The sequence below is a fragment of the Solanum lycopersicum genome, chromosome 1 (genome assembly GCF_036512215.1).
Source record: "Solanum lycopersicum chromosome 1, SLM_r2.1".
NCBI lineage: Eukaryota > Viridiplantae > Streptophyta > Magnoliopsida > Solanales > Solanaceae > Solanum > Solanum lycopersicum.
The window spans coordinates 71,928,167-71,945,137 of record NC_090800.1 but is presented as its reverse complement, the minus strand read 5'-3'; the positions used below and the strand labels follow the sequence as shown (position 1 = coordinate 71,945,137).

General features: G+C 36.0%; 1 protein-coding gene across 14 annotated transcripts; it reads right to left on the bottom strand.

Moving 5' to 3' along the window:
• Positions 1-780: 780 nt before the first annotated feature.
• Positions 781-16,249, bottom strand: LOC101252114 (cullin-1-like). Of its 14 annotated transcripts, XM_069298759.1 has the most exons (16): positions 16,112-16,249; positions 15,765-16,001; positions 11,523-11,709; positions 11,341-11,440; positions 10,461-10,646; positions 4,789-5,064; positions 4,602-4,678; positions 4,359-4,439; positions 4,198-4,278; positions 4,054-4,116; positions 2,081-2,116; positions 1,921-2,007; positions 1,669-1,818; positions 1,505-1,560; positions 1,290-1,411; positions 781-1,216 (listed from the first exon to the last, which is right to left on the bottom strand). In XM_069298759.1, exons 6-16 carry the CDS (start codon positions 4,979-4,981, stop codon positions 1,134-1,136), a joined length of 1,029 nt encoding a protein of 342 aa, XP_069154860.1. In that variant the 5' UTR covers positions 4,982-5,064; positions 10,461-10,646; positions 11,341-11,440; positions 11,523-11,709; positions 15,765-16,001; positions 16,112-16,249; the 3' UTR covers positions 781-1,133. The 14 variants fall into 14 exon arrangements, 12 of the variants coding, with proteins under 12 accessions (XP_069154860.1, XP_069154846.1, XP_069154848.1 ...); XR_011221506.1 differs by lacking the exons at positions 4,602-4,678; positions 4,789-5,064; positions 15,765-16,001; positions 16,112-16,249 and adding an exon at positions 2,405-2,454 and having other exon boundaries at positions 1,290-1,404; positions 2,081-2,129; positions 4,359-4,448; positions 11,523-11,679; XM_069298745.1 differs by lacking the exons at positions 4,602-4,678; positions 4,789-5,064; positions 15,765-16,001; positions 16,112-16,249 and adding an exon at positions 2,405-2,454 and having other exon boundaries at positions 2,081-2,129; positions 4,359-4,448; positions 11,523-11,679.
• Between the last annotated feature and the right edge of the window lie 722 nt (positions 16,250-16,971).

The following is a 16,971-nucleotide window of genomic DNA, read 5'->3' as shown; positions in this document are numbered from 1 at the left end:
TTTCCCCATTTGACACAAATTAATTTCTGTTTTGAACAAATTATGGCTTCCAATTTTTAAAGATGAATTTGCTTTGGTTTATATTTGACTTTGATAATTTATATCCATTTGCTTTAACGTGCAAGATTCCATGAGTTGGTTGCTTTGTTTAAATTAGACAATAGTTACTATAGTACGATTTTTAATAATTTAATGCTTAGTTATATATATCTGCAACATACCAACGTACAATCCTAACAAAATAATATATATATATGGACATTGACATCAACCATATAAATGTTTTATTGTACTCTCTCTCTGGATATTCATAGGTAAAGTGTCTCACTAAAATTTTATTAGTAAATATTCCGTGGGAAAAATCCTAATGAAGAAAAAATAGTACACACATCTCATAAAACGTCTTGAATATTATCTCATTAAAAATTTTATTATAAAACTCAATGGGAAAAAAATTGACTAAACAAACAAAGAGTGCAACGCATATTTTACTTTTTCTGATGAAGAGCATGATTCATTTATTCACCACTCTTTTGGAGATCACGAGTTTAAAATAATTTTGATTTTCAAAAACTTATAAATGCTTTTGGTATTTTGACTTGAAACGAAGTTTAAGAAAAAGAAAAAGACATTTTAATCTTAAGGTTCTAAACTAAAGTTATGTCAAATATACAAAAATATTTTTTAATCTTGTGGCTTAAACATGTCACGTAGAAAGTTGAAGTCTTGCCAAAAAAAAATGAGTTATTCTTTTTGAAACAGACTAAAAAAATTGGGTGATTCTTTTTTAAACGAAGAAATATTATTTAAAGCATGACATCTTCTGGTGTCTAAATTGCATGTAAACAAGCTTTATACTTAACGAGATGTATTATTCGAGTGATAATATTCATTAACATTTAAGGAATGACAACTCCTGGTGTCTCCACTGCAAGTCAAATAAGCTTTAAGGCATGAAATCTCCATATTGTTGGTACTCAGCCCTTCCTTTTACACTTGTGTAGGTTCCAAGTCCATACTCGTGTGATCTTCTTCTTCTCGTGATAGTCGAGGATCGTAAAGGATTGTGACTTCTGAGAGATAGTTGTTTCTCATTCTGGCAAGTCCTCATTTTCTTTTCTTTATGCTTTGTTTTACTTGAGAAGCAAATACTGAAACTTGTCAAATACTCCGCAAAGCTGGCTTGATTTTCCCTTGCCAATGTCAAATCTGTGACCTATAGGAAGAGAAGAAGAAAGTCACCAGAGAACACAGCCTCAAATTCAGCATAATTGATCTGGATAGTTTACCATTCCCTCCATATTTCATGTGAACTGCCCCCCTACACTGCTGCTTCAACTTTGTTAGGATACTTCTCTCATTTTCATCATTGGCACTCTTATCAAATAACAACCTCCGGGCTAGCTTTTTCCTTGAAAAGAAAGGAAGTCATAAACTTGTAACATAACAGGGAAGAAGATACTATTCAAGTCGTGGATGAGATACACAGAAGGGGTAAATCTACCTATAGAATTCTGAAAACAAGTCCTTATCACTAATATAAGCTACCAACTTTACCACCTGCAAGGCAGATCTGTTATCAGCTTTCTCCTGCTCCAGTTGTACGAAGAAAAAGCAGATGCTCTAGAGGAAAAAAAGGGAAAGGGGATCCATAGAGCAAGAGCTCACCTGCTCCAATGTCTCTTCAATGGCTTCATCACTCAATTTCTCACTCCTGCATTTTTTGAGAATTTTGTCACAGAATGTGGCAAGAAGTTCAGTGCTTGAGCCACCAGCAACAGCCTTGTTGGAGAGAAGTTCAAAAGCTTCTTTAAGTGCCTAAAAAGTGACAAAGGGGACAGATATTAGCAATTTAATTTTACCCAAATGCACAGAGTAGAACAATCAAATTAGACAACTATCCTTTGCTCCAACACATACCTTGTGAAAATGTGTGCAGTTTTGGAAACAGTTATTCACATATGCCAAATATTTATAATGAAGCTCAACCACTTTCCTAACAAAAACCTGAAAATTCAGAAGTTAGTTAACCGCCGAAAGTATATTAAAGGATCAGATAACAGATTTACTAAGGGATTACCAGTTCCTGCAAACCAACCATATCTCTCTTATCTGCCTGTCGAAGAACACTGGTTGATCAGAAAGAATGCAAAACATTGAGCAATTATATTAAATGAATTGACAAAGAAATACCAGTCTCATCATTTAGATAATCATCCCTAAAAAGATTAAATGAATTAATTTTTTGAAATTGTTCTAACCAGCAGAAGGGAAAAAGTTAAAATCCATAAAAGAAGAAAATGCGACAAAAAGAACTTGTTGGTTCCCTAAGTAACTACTCATGCTCTTTCATTAAGATAAGTACAGAATTTAATGGGGGGTTCTGCTTTAAAGAAACGCTTACCATCTTTTTGAAGCAACATCCCCAACCACCAAATTATCAATGATCATATACTGAAGGACAAATGAAGTAAATGAAACAAAACAATCATTGAGATGGAATTCAAACTTTGTGACATCATGATTTTGATACAGAAGAGAAGATATGATGTTAATAAGAAATCTCTGAACAAAACTCGTCAAAAGAACAAACTGGAAATTAAAAAAACAGAATAGCAATATGCTATGGACAAGGGTTGTGGTGGAGTGGTAAGTACTCCCTACTCCCTAATCAGGTCTCCAGTTCGAGTTCCCTTGATTATGGAATCCCATTTAAAAGGAGTGCTTTAACCACAGTTGAGACATCCTGGCGCGAATCCGGATTACTTGAGCCCCAATTCGGGTACTGAACACCGGGTGGAAAACCAAAAAAATAGCAAACTGCTCTATCAGAAAAAATATTCTAGAAGCCATCTCCCTTTTCAAGGGATTGCTGTTCTTTGAGAAAGGTCCCTGAAGTAGTTGTCACTTACTTCAGTCACTTTTTACTTGATGTATTGTGAAGCAGCATGACTTCCTAATGAATAGAATTTCCCTTTCTCTAATATTTACATCGCGCATTTTCTAGGGACAATCCCCCCCACACCCTTAACCCTAATGGTGCTAATCCTTCTTCTTCTTCATGCCTCTCAACAACGTTAACCCAGAAAAGTAGTCTAGAACCATCAAGCATGTACAACCCCACCTGCCTATGGCCCTATCATTTGTTATGAAAGATAGATGATTTTTCCCTTAGAATTCATCAAATAACTAATGATCAAGTTCCTAGGCTCACAATTTAATCCCCTGCATTCAGTAATTCCCTAAACCATGTTATCATATGTACCATTGTGACGCAAGACAATGGACACTGTCACCTTACTCTGAGAGTTCCATTTCCAACATTTTGAAGTCTCCACCCATTCACCACCATAATCACCACTATATTCAGAAAACGACATAATAAACCAGTAATGGTCGATGCTAAAGCTCACTGCTTGATAATTGTAAAATACTAGAAAAAGGAAAACCACGGGGATAGATCACTTACAGGTCAGATGAGCTACTGAAATTGTGGAATGTAACAACAAAACATTGTTGGAAACAAGCTTTTTCTATAATGGAGGAAATATTTCGAGCTTCTACAACAATAAGGAACTACAGTGGCTGATCTTGAGGAGGTTTTCGTCATGTGGAGTAATTTTCCAGTGAGCCTCAATTTTTGGCCAGAAAATGAGCTGGAAGACAGAAATCAGCAAGGAGGGAGAAGTTTTGGAGGGAAAAAAATGGATTTTGTGAATTTTTTAAAAATTTCTAAATAGGGATATAAAATATTTATAGAAAGTGGTTAGTTTGTATTTCTAAAACTTTGCTGGTAGGCGCTATTTTGTATTTTTAAAGACTTAAGAGCTAGAGTAGATATCTTTTAAGCTTTAAGTATTGATGTCATAAATGGTGTGTTAAAATATTAAATTAACTTGATCAGACACTTGAACACAAGTAACTTCACATATTAAAGTAGCAAAAACTTCTAGTTTGACAAGTTCCATGTCAACTCATAGTGTAAACGCCAAATAAGGAAGAACCAAATTTCTCAAGACCAAAGAATTTGTGAAAAGGATAGAGTGTACAAACCTTTTTGTTACTAGCAGCATCTTCAGCCTGTTTTACCAAAGCTGTACCTTCAGCAGTAACATGCTGCATTCAGATTAAAAAGAAGGATATGTGAACTAACTTATAGGCATACAATCGAGAATATGAGGTCATGAGATCACAAACCTGCTTTAAAATAATGACTACAGGGTCTAAGCCTTGAGGAATCTTAGAAAAGAGCCTATACAGCCTTGATAAATCTTCAACCTGATAAAATAATCATGATTGTGTCAATTACTGCAAAAATAAAAAATAAAAGATGTGGTCTTTAAGATGCTGGTAATTACCTTATCATCTCTTAGTAACGCGTGGAATCCAGACTGCTCCTTCTCAAGAAGTTGAGTGGCATACACAGACAACAACTCATCCTGCACTTTCTGTAGAAAAGTGAGTAGTAAAGTTGCAGCTAATTTAAAGTTGATAGGCTAGATCCAGCAAAGCAGATGTGAACAACAAAAACTGATAGCAACATCCTACATTTTGAAGGCTAAAGTTCCAGTAAAGAAAAAATATTAAGATCTAGAATGAACCTCGAGCAACATTGTCTCGCTGCTTGAATGGAGATAATGAGAGACCCTATCTTCTTCTGTTTCAAGCACACCTCGGCCTAAAGGAACATTGACATGATTATGTAGGTTAACATATGGACATTAACCAGAAAAAGGACAGACATAAGAAGAAACAGGAAAAGAATGGCAGAATCAAGGGGTTGCATACGTGGTATACTAACTTTCAGCATAGAATGTGGACGTGAATCTTCAAGGATCCAGTTAGAAGCTTTGCCAGAATAATAAGCCGCAGTGTCCTTGAGCATTGCAGCTTCAAAATCGTTCTCATAATAATTTATTGACCCCATTCCAATTTCAACAAATATATCTAGCACATTCTCATAATAATTTATTGACCCCATTCCAATAATTTGCTCTCCCTCGCGCTCTTGATCAATCGGGATAGAGCTCTGTCAATTTGCTCTCCCTCGCGCTCTTGATCAATCTGGATAGAGGAGTTTATTGTTCGATAAAAAGTAAAAAGGAAATGGTAGTAACAACTCAAAACAATACAAAAGGATACCGGAGATATAACAATATCCTGACTTTTCCATTCAACTTGTTAGAATAGGAATACGTATTTCTTACTTAGAATAGGAATTAGAATAGGAATAAGAATAGGAATTCTAGTTGGAAAAGATTTCCAATGTAGTGCCTATAAATAGGGTCTTCATGTAACAATTTAGATACGCAATTCAATAATTATTATTTTCCGTCATTGTTTTCATAAAATTGACACCACCACTAGCTGCGGAATTTCCCAGCGTGCAAAGCCCAGTCATCCCCACCGGAAACCAGTGCTACACGCGCCGTCACGTGCTACCAGTAGGATTTTCTCCGGCGAACTGTTAGACCCACGCGCCGGCGCGTGTGACTTTTTCCAACCAATTTTTTCGACAGCTTTTTTCTATCTGAGTCGCCTCTTCATTCCGAGGCTGGCTATGTAATTTTTTTCTGATTCCGACCAAATTCGATCTCCAGAATTAGGGTTCCGGCTATTATCAGGCTATTTCCGACAATTTTTTTCGAGAGTTGAATTTTCCGACTATCAGATCTCAATAATCAAGATTTTTTTGTTGTTCCCGAGACAAATTTAGCATAATGTCTTTTGGATGTGATGTTTTTGGTTCTAAAAATATAGGGATTGGAAATTCTAGTCCTAAAATCACTTCAGAACTTTTATTGAGAAGTTCAAACTATTTATCTTGGGCTTCGTCAGTTGAATTGTGGTGCAAGGGTCAAGTGTGCACGATCACTTAACGAACAAGACTTATGTGGTAGATGTAAAGGCAAAGACTAGTGAGGAAGATTGCAAAAGTCAAAGCACATTGGGAGAAAGTAGTGCTAAATATGTAGTCTCCTATGGCGTTCGATTGATTCCAAAGTGATGCCCTTGATTGCCCATTCCAAACGTGTTATAGAGTTTGGGAAAAGGCGCGTGCTTTATATACTAATGACATCTCTCGATTCTATGATGTAATATCTCGATTGACCAACTTAAAGAAACAAGAATCCGATATGTCTACTTACTTGGGACAGGTACAGGCAGTCATGGAGGAATCCGACACATTGATGCCAATAACTACGGATATGGAAAAACAACAAGAACATAGACAAACATTGTTTCTAGTTCTTACTCTGGCTGGACTTCCTCCTGATAATGATTTTGTGCGTGACCAGATTTTAGCTAGCCCTACAGTTCCTACAATCGATGAATTATTCTCTCGCCTCCTTTGTCTTGCGGCACCTCCTAGTCACAAGTCATTTCACCACGCACTGTTGACTCATCTATTCTCGCATCTCAAACCTTTGAAAAGCGTACATATCAGTCTACGGAGAATCGACGAGGGGGAGGACATTTTGGGAAACCTCGATCCAAGTGTAGTCATTGTCATAAGTCTGGACACACTCGTGACATATGTCATATTTTGCATGGTCCACCACCCAGTTATGATCCTCTTGTTATAAAGGAATATAATGAGTTCCTTCGAAATCGCACAAGTAAACAATCATCTCCACCAGTAGCATATGGTGCTCAACCTAATCAACCATCCAATAATGCTCATATTGCTCAGATAGAATATGATGAGTTCCTTCAGTATCGTGCAAATAAGCAAACGTCTACACAAGTAGTTTCGGTTGCACAACCTGATGTGTCCGTCACGGGTAATTCTTTTGCTTGTGTGTCGCAATCTAGTACTATTGGAACATGGGTCGTGGACTCTGGGGCTTCTGATCATATTTCTGGTAATAAATCACTTTTATCCAATATTGTTTGTTTGCAATCTCTTCCAGCTATTACTTTAGCCAATGGGACCCAGACAAAACCAAAAGGGGTTGGAAAAGCCAAACCCCTATCTTCTGTTACCCTAGACTCTGTTCTTTATGTTCCTGGTTCTCCATTTAATCTAGCATCTGTTAGTCGTTTGACGAAATCCCTACATTGGCATAACTTTTTTCAATGATTTTTTTCTCATACAGGACAGCAGTACGAGACAAATGATTGAAATAGGGCATAAATCACAAGGCCTTTACTATCTTACCCCTTCAAATTCCTTGACAGCCTGCTCCGTTACAGAATCCCCAGATCTAATTCACAAACATCTGGGACATCCGAGTCTATCCAAACTGCAAAAGATGGTGCCTGGTTTGTCTAGTTTATCTACATTAGATTGTGAGCCGTGTCAACTTGGGAAACACACTCGTGCTATGTTTTCTCGTAAAACTGAGGGTAGTTCAGAGTCTATTTTTTCATTAGTACATTCTAATATTTGGGGTCCTAGTAGAGTCAGTTCCACCTTAGGATTTCGTTATTTTGTTAGTTTCATTGATGCTTATTCAAGATGTACTTGGGTTTTTTTAATGAAAGATCGTTCTGAGTTATTTTCTATTTTCAAAAGTTTCTTTGCTGAAATACAAAATCAGTTTGGTGTTTCTATTCGTACTTTGCGTAGTGACAATGTCTTAGAATACTTATCATCCCAATTTCAGCAATTTATGTCTCACCCGGAATCATTCACCAAACATCAAGTCCATACACTCCTAAACAAAATGGTGTCGCAGAGAGAAAGAATAGACATCTCATAGAGACTGCACATGCTCTCCTCATTGAATCCCATGTTCCGCTGCATTTTTGGGGCGATGCAGTCCTTTCAACTTGTTATTTAATTAGCAGAATGCCCTCTTCGTCTATCCAGAATCAAGTTCCACATTCCATACTGTTTCCTCAGTCACATCTCTATCCTATTCCCCCTCGTGTCTTTGGGAGCACATGTTCTGTTCATAATTTAGCCCCAGGGAAAGATAAATTAGCTCCTCGTGCCCTCAAATGTGTCTTTCTTGGTTACTCTAGAGTTCAAAAAGCGTATCGTTGTTATTCACATGATCTACCTCGATACGTTATGTCCGCTGATGTTAAATCTTTTGGGCTCAGCCTTACTATACATCTTCTGATCATGCTGATGTCTCTATAGTCTTACCCATACCTCAAGTTTTACATGTGCCAACCTTTGAGGGATCTACAGTTACGTCTACATCTCCAGTTGCAATGCCACCACTACTAACTTATCATCGTCATCCACGCTAGACCCTGCTCCTACTACGGACTTGACTCATCCTAGCCAACCGCTTGCACTTCAAAAAGGTATACGATCCACTCGAAATACTAACCCACATTATACCTTCTTAAGTTATCATCGTCTATCATCACACTATTATGTTTTTGTGTCGTCTTTGTCCTCTATTTCCATTTCTAAGACTGCAGGTGAAGCACTTTCTCATTCTGGATGGAGGCAGACTATGGTTGATGAGATGTTTGCTTTGCATAAGAGTGGTGCTTGGGAGCTATTCTCCCTTCCTGCAGGTAAATCTACTGTAGGTTGTCGTTGGGTTTATGCAGTCAAAATTGGTCCAGATTGTCATGTTGATTGACTTAAAGCTCACCTTGTTGCCAAAGGATATACTCAGATATTTGGGCTAGATTATAGTGAGACTTCCACACCTGTGGCAAAAATAGCATTTGTCCGTCTTTTTTTTCAATCTATGCTTGTCGTTCGTTATTGGCCTCTTCATCAGTTGGACATTAATAATTTTTCTGCATGGTGTCTTGAGGAAGAAGTCTATATGGAGCAACCACTTCATTTTGTTGCTCGGGGGGGGGGGGGGGGGGGGTCTAGTAGCCTTGTATGTCGATTGTGTAGGTCACTCTATGGTCTGAAACAACCTCCTCGAGCTTGGTTTGGGAAGTTCAGAACAGTAATTTAGCAATTTGGCATGACTCGTAGAGGAGCTGATCACTCTGTGTTTTATCGGCATTCTGCACCAAGTTGATGTATTTATTTGGTTGTTTACGTTGATGATATTATTATCACCGATAATGATCAAGATGGTATCACCGATTTGAAGCAACATCTCTTTAAGCACTTCCAGACTAAAGACCTTGGGAGATTGAAGTATTTTCTAGGTATCCTGAAAGGTATAAGGAAGAATAGCTTTAGAAGTTAGTTTTAAAGAGTTTGGAAGTCAAACGTTCAAGAACGGCCAAAACGTTCGGAAACTAGTCTTGTGTGTACTAGTGTGTCTGTGTATGTTTTATGTGTTTTGATATGTTGTTTGGAGTCTAAAATGATAGGAGGAGACCTGTAATGACCCTCAAAATGAAATAAGTAAAACTAGAGCTTTGCATGTGGCTTGTTGGAAAATTGAATTATCTCAAAGTGACTAGACCTGACATCTCTTTTCCCTTGAGTGTTGCAAGTCAGTTTATGACTTCCTGTGTGATAGTCATTGGGAAGCAGTTGTTCGTATTTTGCGATATATAAAGTCAACTCCCGGTAAAGGACTACTTTTTGAGGATCAAGGCCATAAGCATATCATTGGATATACAAACGTTGATTGGGCATGATCACCCTCTAACAGACGTTCGATATCTGAATATTGTGTTTTAGTAAGAGGTAATTTGGTGTCGTGAAAGAGTAAGAAACGCAATGTGGTTACTCGATCTAGTGCGGAATCAGAATATCAAAAAGCAGTGGCAATAGCAACTTGTGAGCTACTTTGGATCAAACAGTTAGTTGCTTGTAGAACTAAAATTTGGCAAAATTGATCAGATTGAACTTGTGTCTGAAAATCAAGCGGCTCTTCATATCATCAAATCCAGTGTTTCATGAAAGGACTAAGCACATTGAGATTGACTGTCACTTTGTCAGAGAAAAGATACTCTCAGTATTGTTACAAAATTTGTGAAGACAAATAATCAGCTTGCAGATATCTTCACCATGTCTCTCACAGGTCCTCATATTGATTACATTTGTAACAAGCTAGGTACATATGATTTGTATGCACCAACTTGAGGGGAGTGTTAGAATAGAAATAAGTATTTCCTACTTAAAGTAGGAATAGAAATAGGAATAAGAATAGACATCCTAGTTGGAAAAGGATTTTACTGTACTGTCTATAAATAGGGTCTCAATGTAACAATTTAGATACACAATTCAATAGTATTCTTTTCCATATATTTCGAACAATTTCTATAGCTTACTTTATACCACAAGTTTCAAAATTCTTTCTTTTTCTCTTAAACTCCGTGCCTGGTCAAACACCATCACATAATTGGGATGGGAGGACTAAATGGTAACGTGTTTTCGTAAAAGGACGTGGCAGCAGTTGAGTATACTGTCAAACTGAACAAATTCTAGAAGAGGCAAAACCCAGAAAAAAATCAATATAGAAGCCATGAGCTGAACTCAATACTTTAACCAAGGATCAGGTGGAGATGTTTTAATAGAACCATAGAAACAAAACTTTGATTAAAAGAGAAAGAGAAGGAGAACCATAAATTACCTGATCATGGAAACAAGTTAGTCCAACTTCATTAAGCCTCGGCAGAGATCTCCGGGAAATGAAATAGCGGTCAAGATAGTGGAAGATTCTTGACAAGAATCTGACCATGACCTTATGATTTGACCACCTTTTAACCAGCCCTCGCAACATGAACTCGTCATGTTTCTTTCTCAAAGAAGGCAATACCTATTTTGAAATTAAATGCAGTGTGAAATTTAGAGAAGGCAGAATTACTTGGAGAAACAAAACTAAGTAAAAATACTTCAAGCCAAATCTGAGTTTTCATCATTTTGAACTCCTAAGAGCAAAAATTACATGCCTAAAATAACATATAAAAATCCATGATATTTAGCTGTGTTATGAAACTTCTGTCCACGTTCCCCGTATCCTTTTCTTAATATTCCATGGGATGAGAAGCAGCAAGAGCAGCGTTTGTCAATTTGAATCTTATAATAGTAAAAGTAAAACTAAAATATAAACATTCAGATCCCCCAAAAATGTTGATACTTGCACATGGATCCTTATTAAATAAAATCAAAGAGGGCACAAAGTAAAATCACAGAGGGAACCAAGGAAACTACCCCCATATTAAGCCCTCTTTGTTTACGTGACCAAAATTGAAATATAAAATAGCAACAAAGGGCTCATCAGACTAAACTGATTTTCTGTTTCTTTATTAAAGAAATCATTTTTATAAGTTCCAAACATCCCAAAATGATACATAGAGAGCAAACAATCAAGAATGGTACATGGATATAACAAACATCAAAGAAAAATTAAGAATAATACTTCTTCAATTCTTATTTTTCTTATTTTATTGTAGTACCTTGTTTGATTTTTACTAAAGTGAAATGTGAATGAAAACTGCAGCTACCCTTACCGTTGTTATGATATATTCTTCAAAAGCTTCACGATATTTGTCATAAAGCTGTTGAGAATAATCGTGTGGGGGCTTCTGAGTACACATGTTGTAAATTCTCCTGTTAGTGGACTTAAGGAAACAAAAGGTTAATCAAACCAAGTTCTCTACATGCCTAACAGTGTGGCAGTCTAAAGGGATACGTATACAACTTCATATATTCTGAGGCTCAGGCAGCCCTTCTAGAATGTTCTTCAGCTTTGTGATGCCCCTTTGCATAAATACCCATCCATGTTCCAGATCGATTGTGCTATGTTGGTTTATTGTGATTTCAATATCTTCACAATATAACAGAATGCAACCTTACACAAATTCCAAACACCTGTGGCCCTGCTCCCAAACAAAATTACATCACCAACTAAACTCAACAAAAGCTAGTAAGAAAATCAAGCAATTTATAAGCCAGTCAGAAAATCAAATCACATTAATATTTTGACTTTACTGTTTAGAATTAACAAAAAAAAGACAGAAAAAATGCTCTTATTAAATACCAAAATCTGATGTTGGACGTGCTACAAACTTGGCTTTACGCTTGAAATATGGACCAGAACACTTAGATTTCAAGGCTTCAAAGTGGGGGACTGTTAAGGAGCGATGCATACTAAGAATCGCACAAGTACCTTGAGCCATTTCTGGGTCTCACTACAGAAAGGGTAGTAGAATATGACTGAAAATCAAGTACAGGAAACAGGATAACATATTGGAGGCCCAAATTCAAGTAATATAAAGAGGAGAGAAGATAAAGGAGCACAAGAGTAGAATTCAATAATATAGGAATGAATCAAAGTTCACTAACTGGAAATATTCCAAATTACCACAGTTATAGATGCGTAATTGGAAAAGGTAGTGGTTTTTTTATTTGTTCAATGTGATCTTTGTTTTCTAAAGATTCTTTGCTACTCTGTATAAGATATTTAGTTGGGTGTATAGGCCTTCCAGTATGATGAATTATCAGAACAAAGAACCATTTATGTAACTAAACAACTCCAAACGTCAAAATTATAGAAGTCCTGAGATAAGCGTAAAGTAAAAGTACATGTCATGAAAAAAAGATGCCTTCAAGAGAGCTTCACAAGAGTACAATAATGAGCAGCATAGACTACCTACATTGAGCCGAAATGAAAACACTAAGTAATTACCTCATCCGCTATTGATATTTACTTGCCAACATATCATCTAAGCTCACGATTCATAACAAAATAACTCTCGGGTAATTACTCAATACTCATGTGAGCTTACTTTTTATTCATGTGTTATTGCTGGGAGAAAAGGAATTCTACTCTTAAGTTTTATTTAGGGATTGATTCAAAAAGATTTTTGCAAGATCTTAATGTCCTTTGCCCTGGAAAGGGGAACTTTCCAGAAAACTGCAGTTATTGGATTAGCACCCATACGGTAACAACATTTTGGTGGCATGAGACATTCCGTCTTGTATCATATGATACATCTCTAAGCACATTTAACGTAATTGATTGATTCCTAATGATTATGACTGGTTCCCAAAGACCCTGGCTTGATAGGAATTCAACAAGAACTAAGTTTCACCAAGTTTCCTACGACCTAGATAAACTAGAGTTACCGAAGTCGCAAAGTTGGCTCTAAAAGACATGAACTTCTAAAATCTTTTCAAGCTTCCATCAAAAAAGGAAAATGTAGAACAAGTAACTTAAACAGAGAATACCAAAAAAAAATACACATCAAAGACACTGAAAAGCTAAGTTGCTCAGAACCTTAAAAAATACACTATTTTTACATGAATGTGGTCAGTTACAACAAATAATGAACCAAAAATTAAACTCAAACCCTACTAGTAGTGAACACTAAACCTCCACTATACCTAACTCCAAAAGGACAAACCACTCATGTTTGGAATCAACTATAGAGAAATAAATAATAACAAAAAACTAGTGTGTGTGTGTCTGTATATATATAGGTGCTAAAGATCGCAAAATCAACCACAACAAAACACTGGAAACAAAATCAATAACAAGATCAGTTCGAAGCAAAGGAAGAAGCAATTAAACCAAAAACCACCAAATCAACTATGCATCAGAGGTAAATACACATATTGGAACAATGTACATCGATTTGGAGCTCACAATATTACCGTAAAACAGACTTGTGATGTCACCAGAGAGCGAAAGAAATTGCCTAAAGGGTGAACGGAGAGTCTAGACTTGATGAGGGCATAAGACGGAGCCATTGATGACAAGACGAGTTTCGGGTGAGATGTGAATCTCTCTTTCCCCTTTTATGTGTTTTTCCTCGAAACCCCCCCCCATACTTCTAACTACTTAGTTTTTCATTCAGGGTTATTGCAAATTTACCCCAACTATTTTTGGGTTTAATGCTTTGAAAAATGTTCTCTACGAAAATAACTTTTCGCCTTTGATAACTTGAGGTAAAAAAAGCATAAAACCCAAAAATACTTGGGATAAATTTGCAATGACACTAAATGAAGAACTAAGAAATTACCGCGGCAAAAAATGAAATAGTATGGGGGGGAATTCGAGGAAAAACACATACAAGGGGAAAGAGAGATTCACATCTCACCCGATACTCTTCTTGTCATTAATGGTTGCTGGCAGCTCCGACTTGTGCCCTCATCAGGTCTAGACTCTCCCTTCACCCTTTTGGCAAATTCCTTCGCTCTGTTGTGAAATCACAATTTTTCGTTTAAATTGTGAGCTCCGATTCGATGTACATTGTTCCCATATATGTATTTACTTATGATGCATAGTTCATTTGGTGCTTTTGGTTTAACTGTTTCTCCCTTTGCTCAGATTGATCTTGTTATTGATTTTGTTTCAAGTAACTATTGAAATTGTGTTGTTTAATTGTGGTTGATTTTGCGATCTTCAGAGCTGTGATATATAGACTAGTTTTATGTTGTTATTTATTTCTCTATAGTTGATTTCTGAGCATGAGGTTTAGTGTTCATTACTGATAGGGTTTGAGTTTAATTTTTGGTTCATTATTTGTTGCGATTGACGGCATTCATGTAGAAATAGTGTATTTTTAAGAATGCAACTTAGTTTTCAGTGTCTTCGATGAGTATTTTCTTTTGGTATTCTTAGTTTTATTTACTTGTTAATTTATATAAATCTATTGGAAAATGTTATATACGATTCCTTTTTTTATGGAACCTAAAGAGATTTTTAAAGTTAATGCCACTTAGGGTCCCATGCGCCTTTTCGGTAACTCTAGTTTATCTAGGTCGGTAGGTCCTAAGAATTGTGGAATTCCTATCAAGTCAGGGTCATCGGAAACCAAATCATAATCGTTAGGAATCAATCAAGTGTGTTGAATCTGCTTAGAGATGTATCATATGATATCATCCGACATGTCTCATACCACCAAAAATGTTGTTACTATGTGGGTACTAGTCCAATAACTGCCCAGTGCAGAAAACGTTAAAAGCTAGCAAAGAATTATTGAATCAATCTTTAAATAGAATTTTAGATTAGAATTTCTTTTCACCAATCAATAAGCATGAATAAAAAGTAAGCTCACATAAATATTCAATTATAGCTTGGTTTTTCATTTAGGGTTATTGCAAATATATCTTTACTATTTTTGGGTTTATGCATTTTTACCTAAAGTGCTTGAGTGCTCTTTTCTTTTCTTTTTTTTGAGGATGTTGCCTATGTTTTCCAGATTTTCTATATTTGATTGGTCAAAATGCTTAAAAAGTATTTTCTAGGAAAATGACTTTCCTTAATGAATCAGTGTTACCAAATGCAAAACACGCAAAAAAGCTCTAAGGTTCGATCGGCCTTTAAGCGCAAATAAAGTGTAGGCTTTAATTAAAAAAAAGCGCAAAGGGACAAAATATACAAATTTCTATGCTTAGCCTAAGACTAATACTTATAAACATCCATGGCAAATATATGACCATAAAAATTTATAAAAACATTATGATAAAGTGAAATATCAATTGTTTAGTTTCACTTCTTCAGAAGAGACTCATTGGCAAGGAAAAGTTTGCCTTAAAACCTTGATGACGATATTTAAGTGCATATAAAGCGAGTTGAAGCTCTCAACACGTTGAGCCTCGCTTCAGGGCTCAAACGCAACAAAAATGGAAATAGTTGGAAGTATAAGGGGGTTTCGAGGCAAAAGGAAAAACACATAAAAAGGCAAAGAGAAATTCACATCTCATTCGATTCTCTTCTTGTCATCAATGGTTCCTTTTTCCAAGTTTATTGTCTCCTCTTACCCACCCAATCCCCCACCCCCATTAATTGAAGCATCTATAGCATACTACCTATCCTTGTCAACGTCTTCAATTACCTTTTTCTTTTTCATCAACAGGAGGTACCATTACAGCAATGTCCTAACGGGGTCAGTTATGTAATGCAACAATTCATAGTAGAAAGGTTTACCTTACTCATCATTAATTGTACCTTGATCCTCCTCATTTTGGCAGTGAACTTTGAGTTGAACTCAAAGACATCAGTCGGAAAAATTTTGGTGCTTGGCTCCTTGTTGAGAATCTTGTACTTGGCACATAAAAGGGAATGAAGAAGCCGAACAACATCATCATCTGATAGCTTTAATTGCGCCGTGATTTCCTGATAACTCAATCTATCTGATGCATTAAAGAACAGCAGAGCAGAATCCTACGAAAAGGAATAAATCTCAATCTGGTTTTCTCATTGATAAGGTAATAAAAATGTTTCAAATTAGGGCTTAAGGACAAGGGAAGGGGATGTATAGAGCAAGAACTCACCTTCTCCAACGTCTCCAAAGGGGACAGACATTAGCAATTTACTTTTACCCTAATGCACAGAGTGAGTAGAACAATTTGGTATCCTTCGCCCCAACACATACATTGTGAAAAAACTGTGATGTTGGAAACATGTACGTGTCAAAATTGAGAAAAACTTGGAAAATTTGAGGGAAATTTGATAAGTAATGTTTGGTCATATAATTTGACAAATATATTAACCAAGTATTCTAAGTTTTCAAACACTAGTATTTGGCTCAAGTTCTAATATGTGAAAAATTTAAAAATTCAAGGATAATGCATAATTACGCCTTTAATCTGGGTTCGAAATCTCATATACGGTTTTATTATCCCTAAACTTATTTTATTAATAATATTCTACCTCTTTTCGGCATACGTTACACTATCTTGTGGGCCTAATGCTGGTTGAGTTTTTTTTTTCTAGCTAGTATCACGTAGGCCGAAAAGGGATAGAAAATTACTTATAAAATAAGTTCAAGAGGTAATAGAACCTTAGTATAGTATAAGTGTGTCTCTGGGATTTCGGACATAGGTTGAGGGGGTACTTGTGCATTTTCTCAAAATTCAATAATCACTCCAAACTTTTATATATTATAAAAAGATATCTATCATTAATAATTTCAATAATGTTTTTTACTATCTCCTTCGAGAAAGTTTGAGTCTAATTTGAGTGATAAAATTGAGAAAGTCAAGACAATTTATTTTTGATAGATTATAATTATAATTGAATCAGTGAGAAATTTGAGTAAGCGATTAATATGTTGCTCTTGCCTTTATTGCTATTTTGTTGTTGTTGATAGTTATCAATTATGCTATAAGTTATTTCTAACGAAACATATTCA

What these genes read in the sequence shown, in the direction of transcription:
- LOC101252114 (XM_069298745.1), bottom strand. An exon ending in TAGTCATTATTTTAAAGCAG is followed by an intron (nt 4,117 to 4,197) that starts GTTTGTGATCTC and finishes ATCTGAATGCAG; the next exon opens with CATGTTACTGCTGAAGGTAC. An exon ending in GATGTTGCTTCAAAAAGATG is followed by an intron (nt 2,130 to 2,404) that starts GTAAGCGTTTCT and finishes CTGATCAACCAG; the next exon opens with TGTTCTTCGACAGGCAGATA.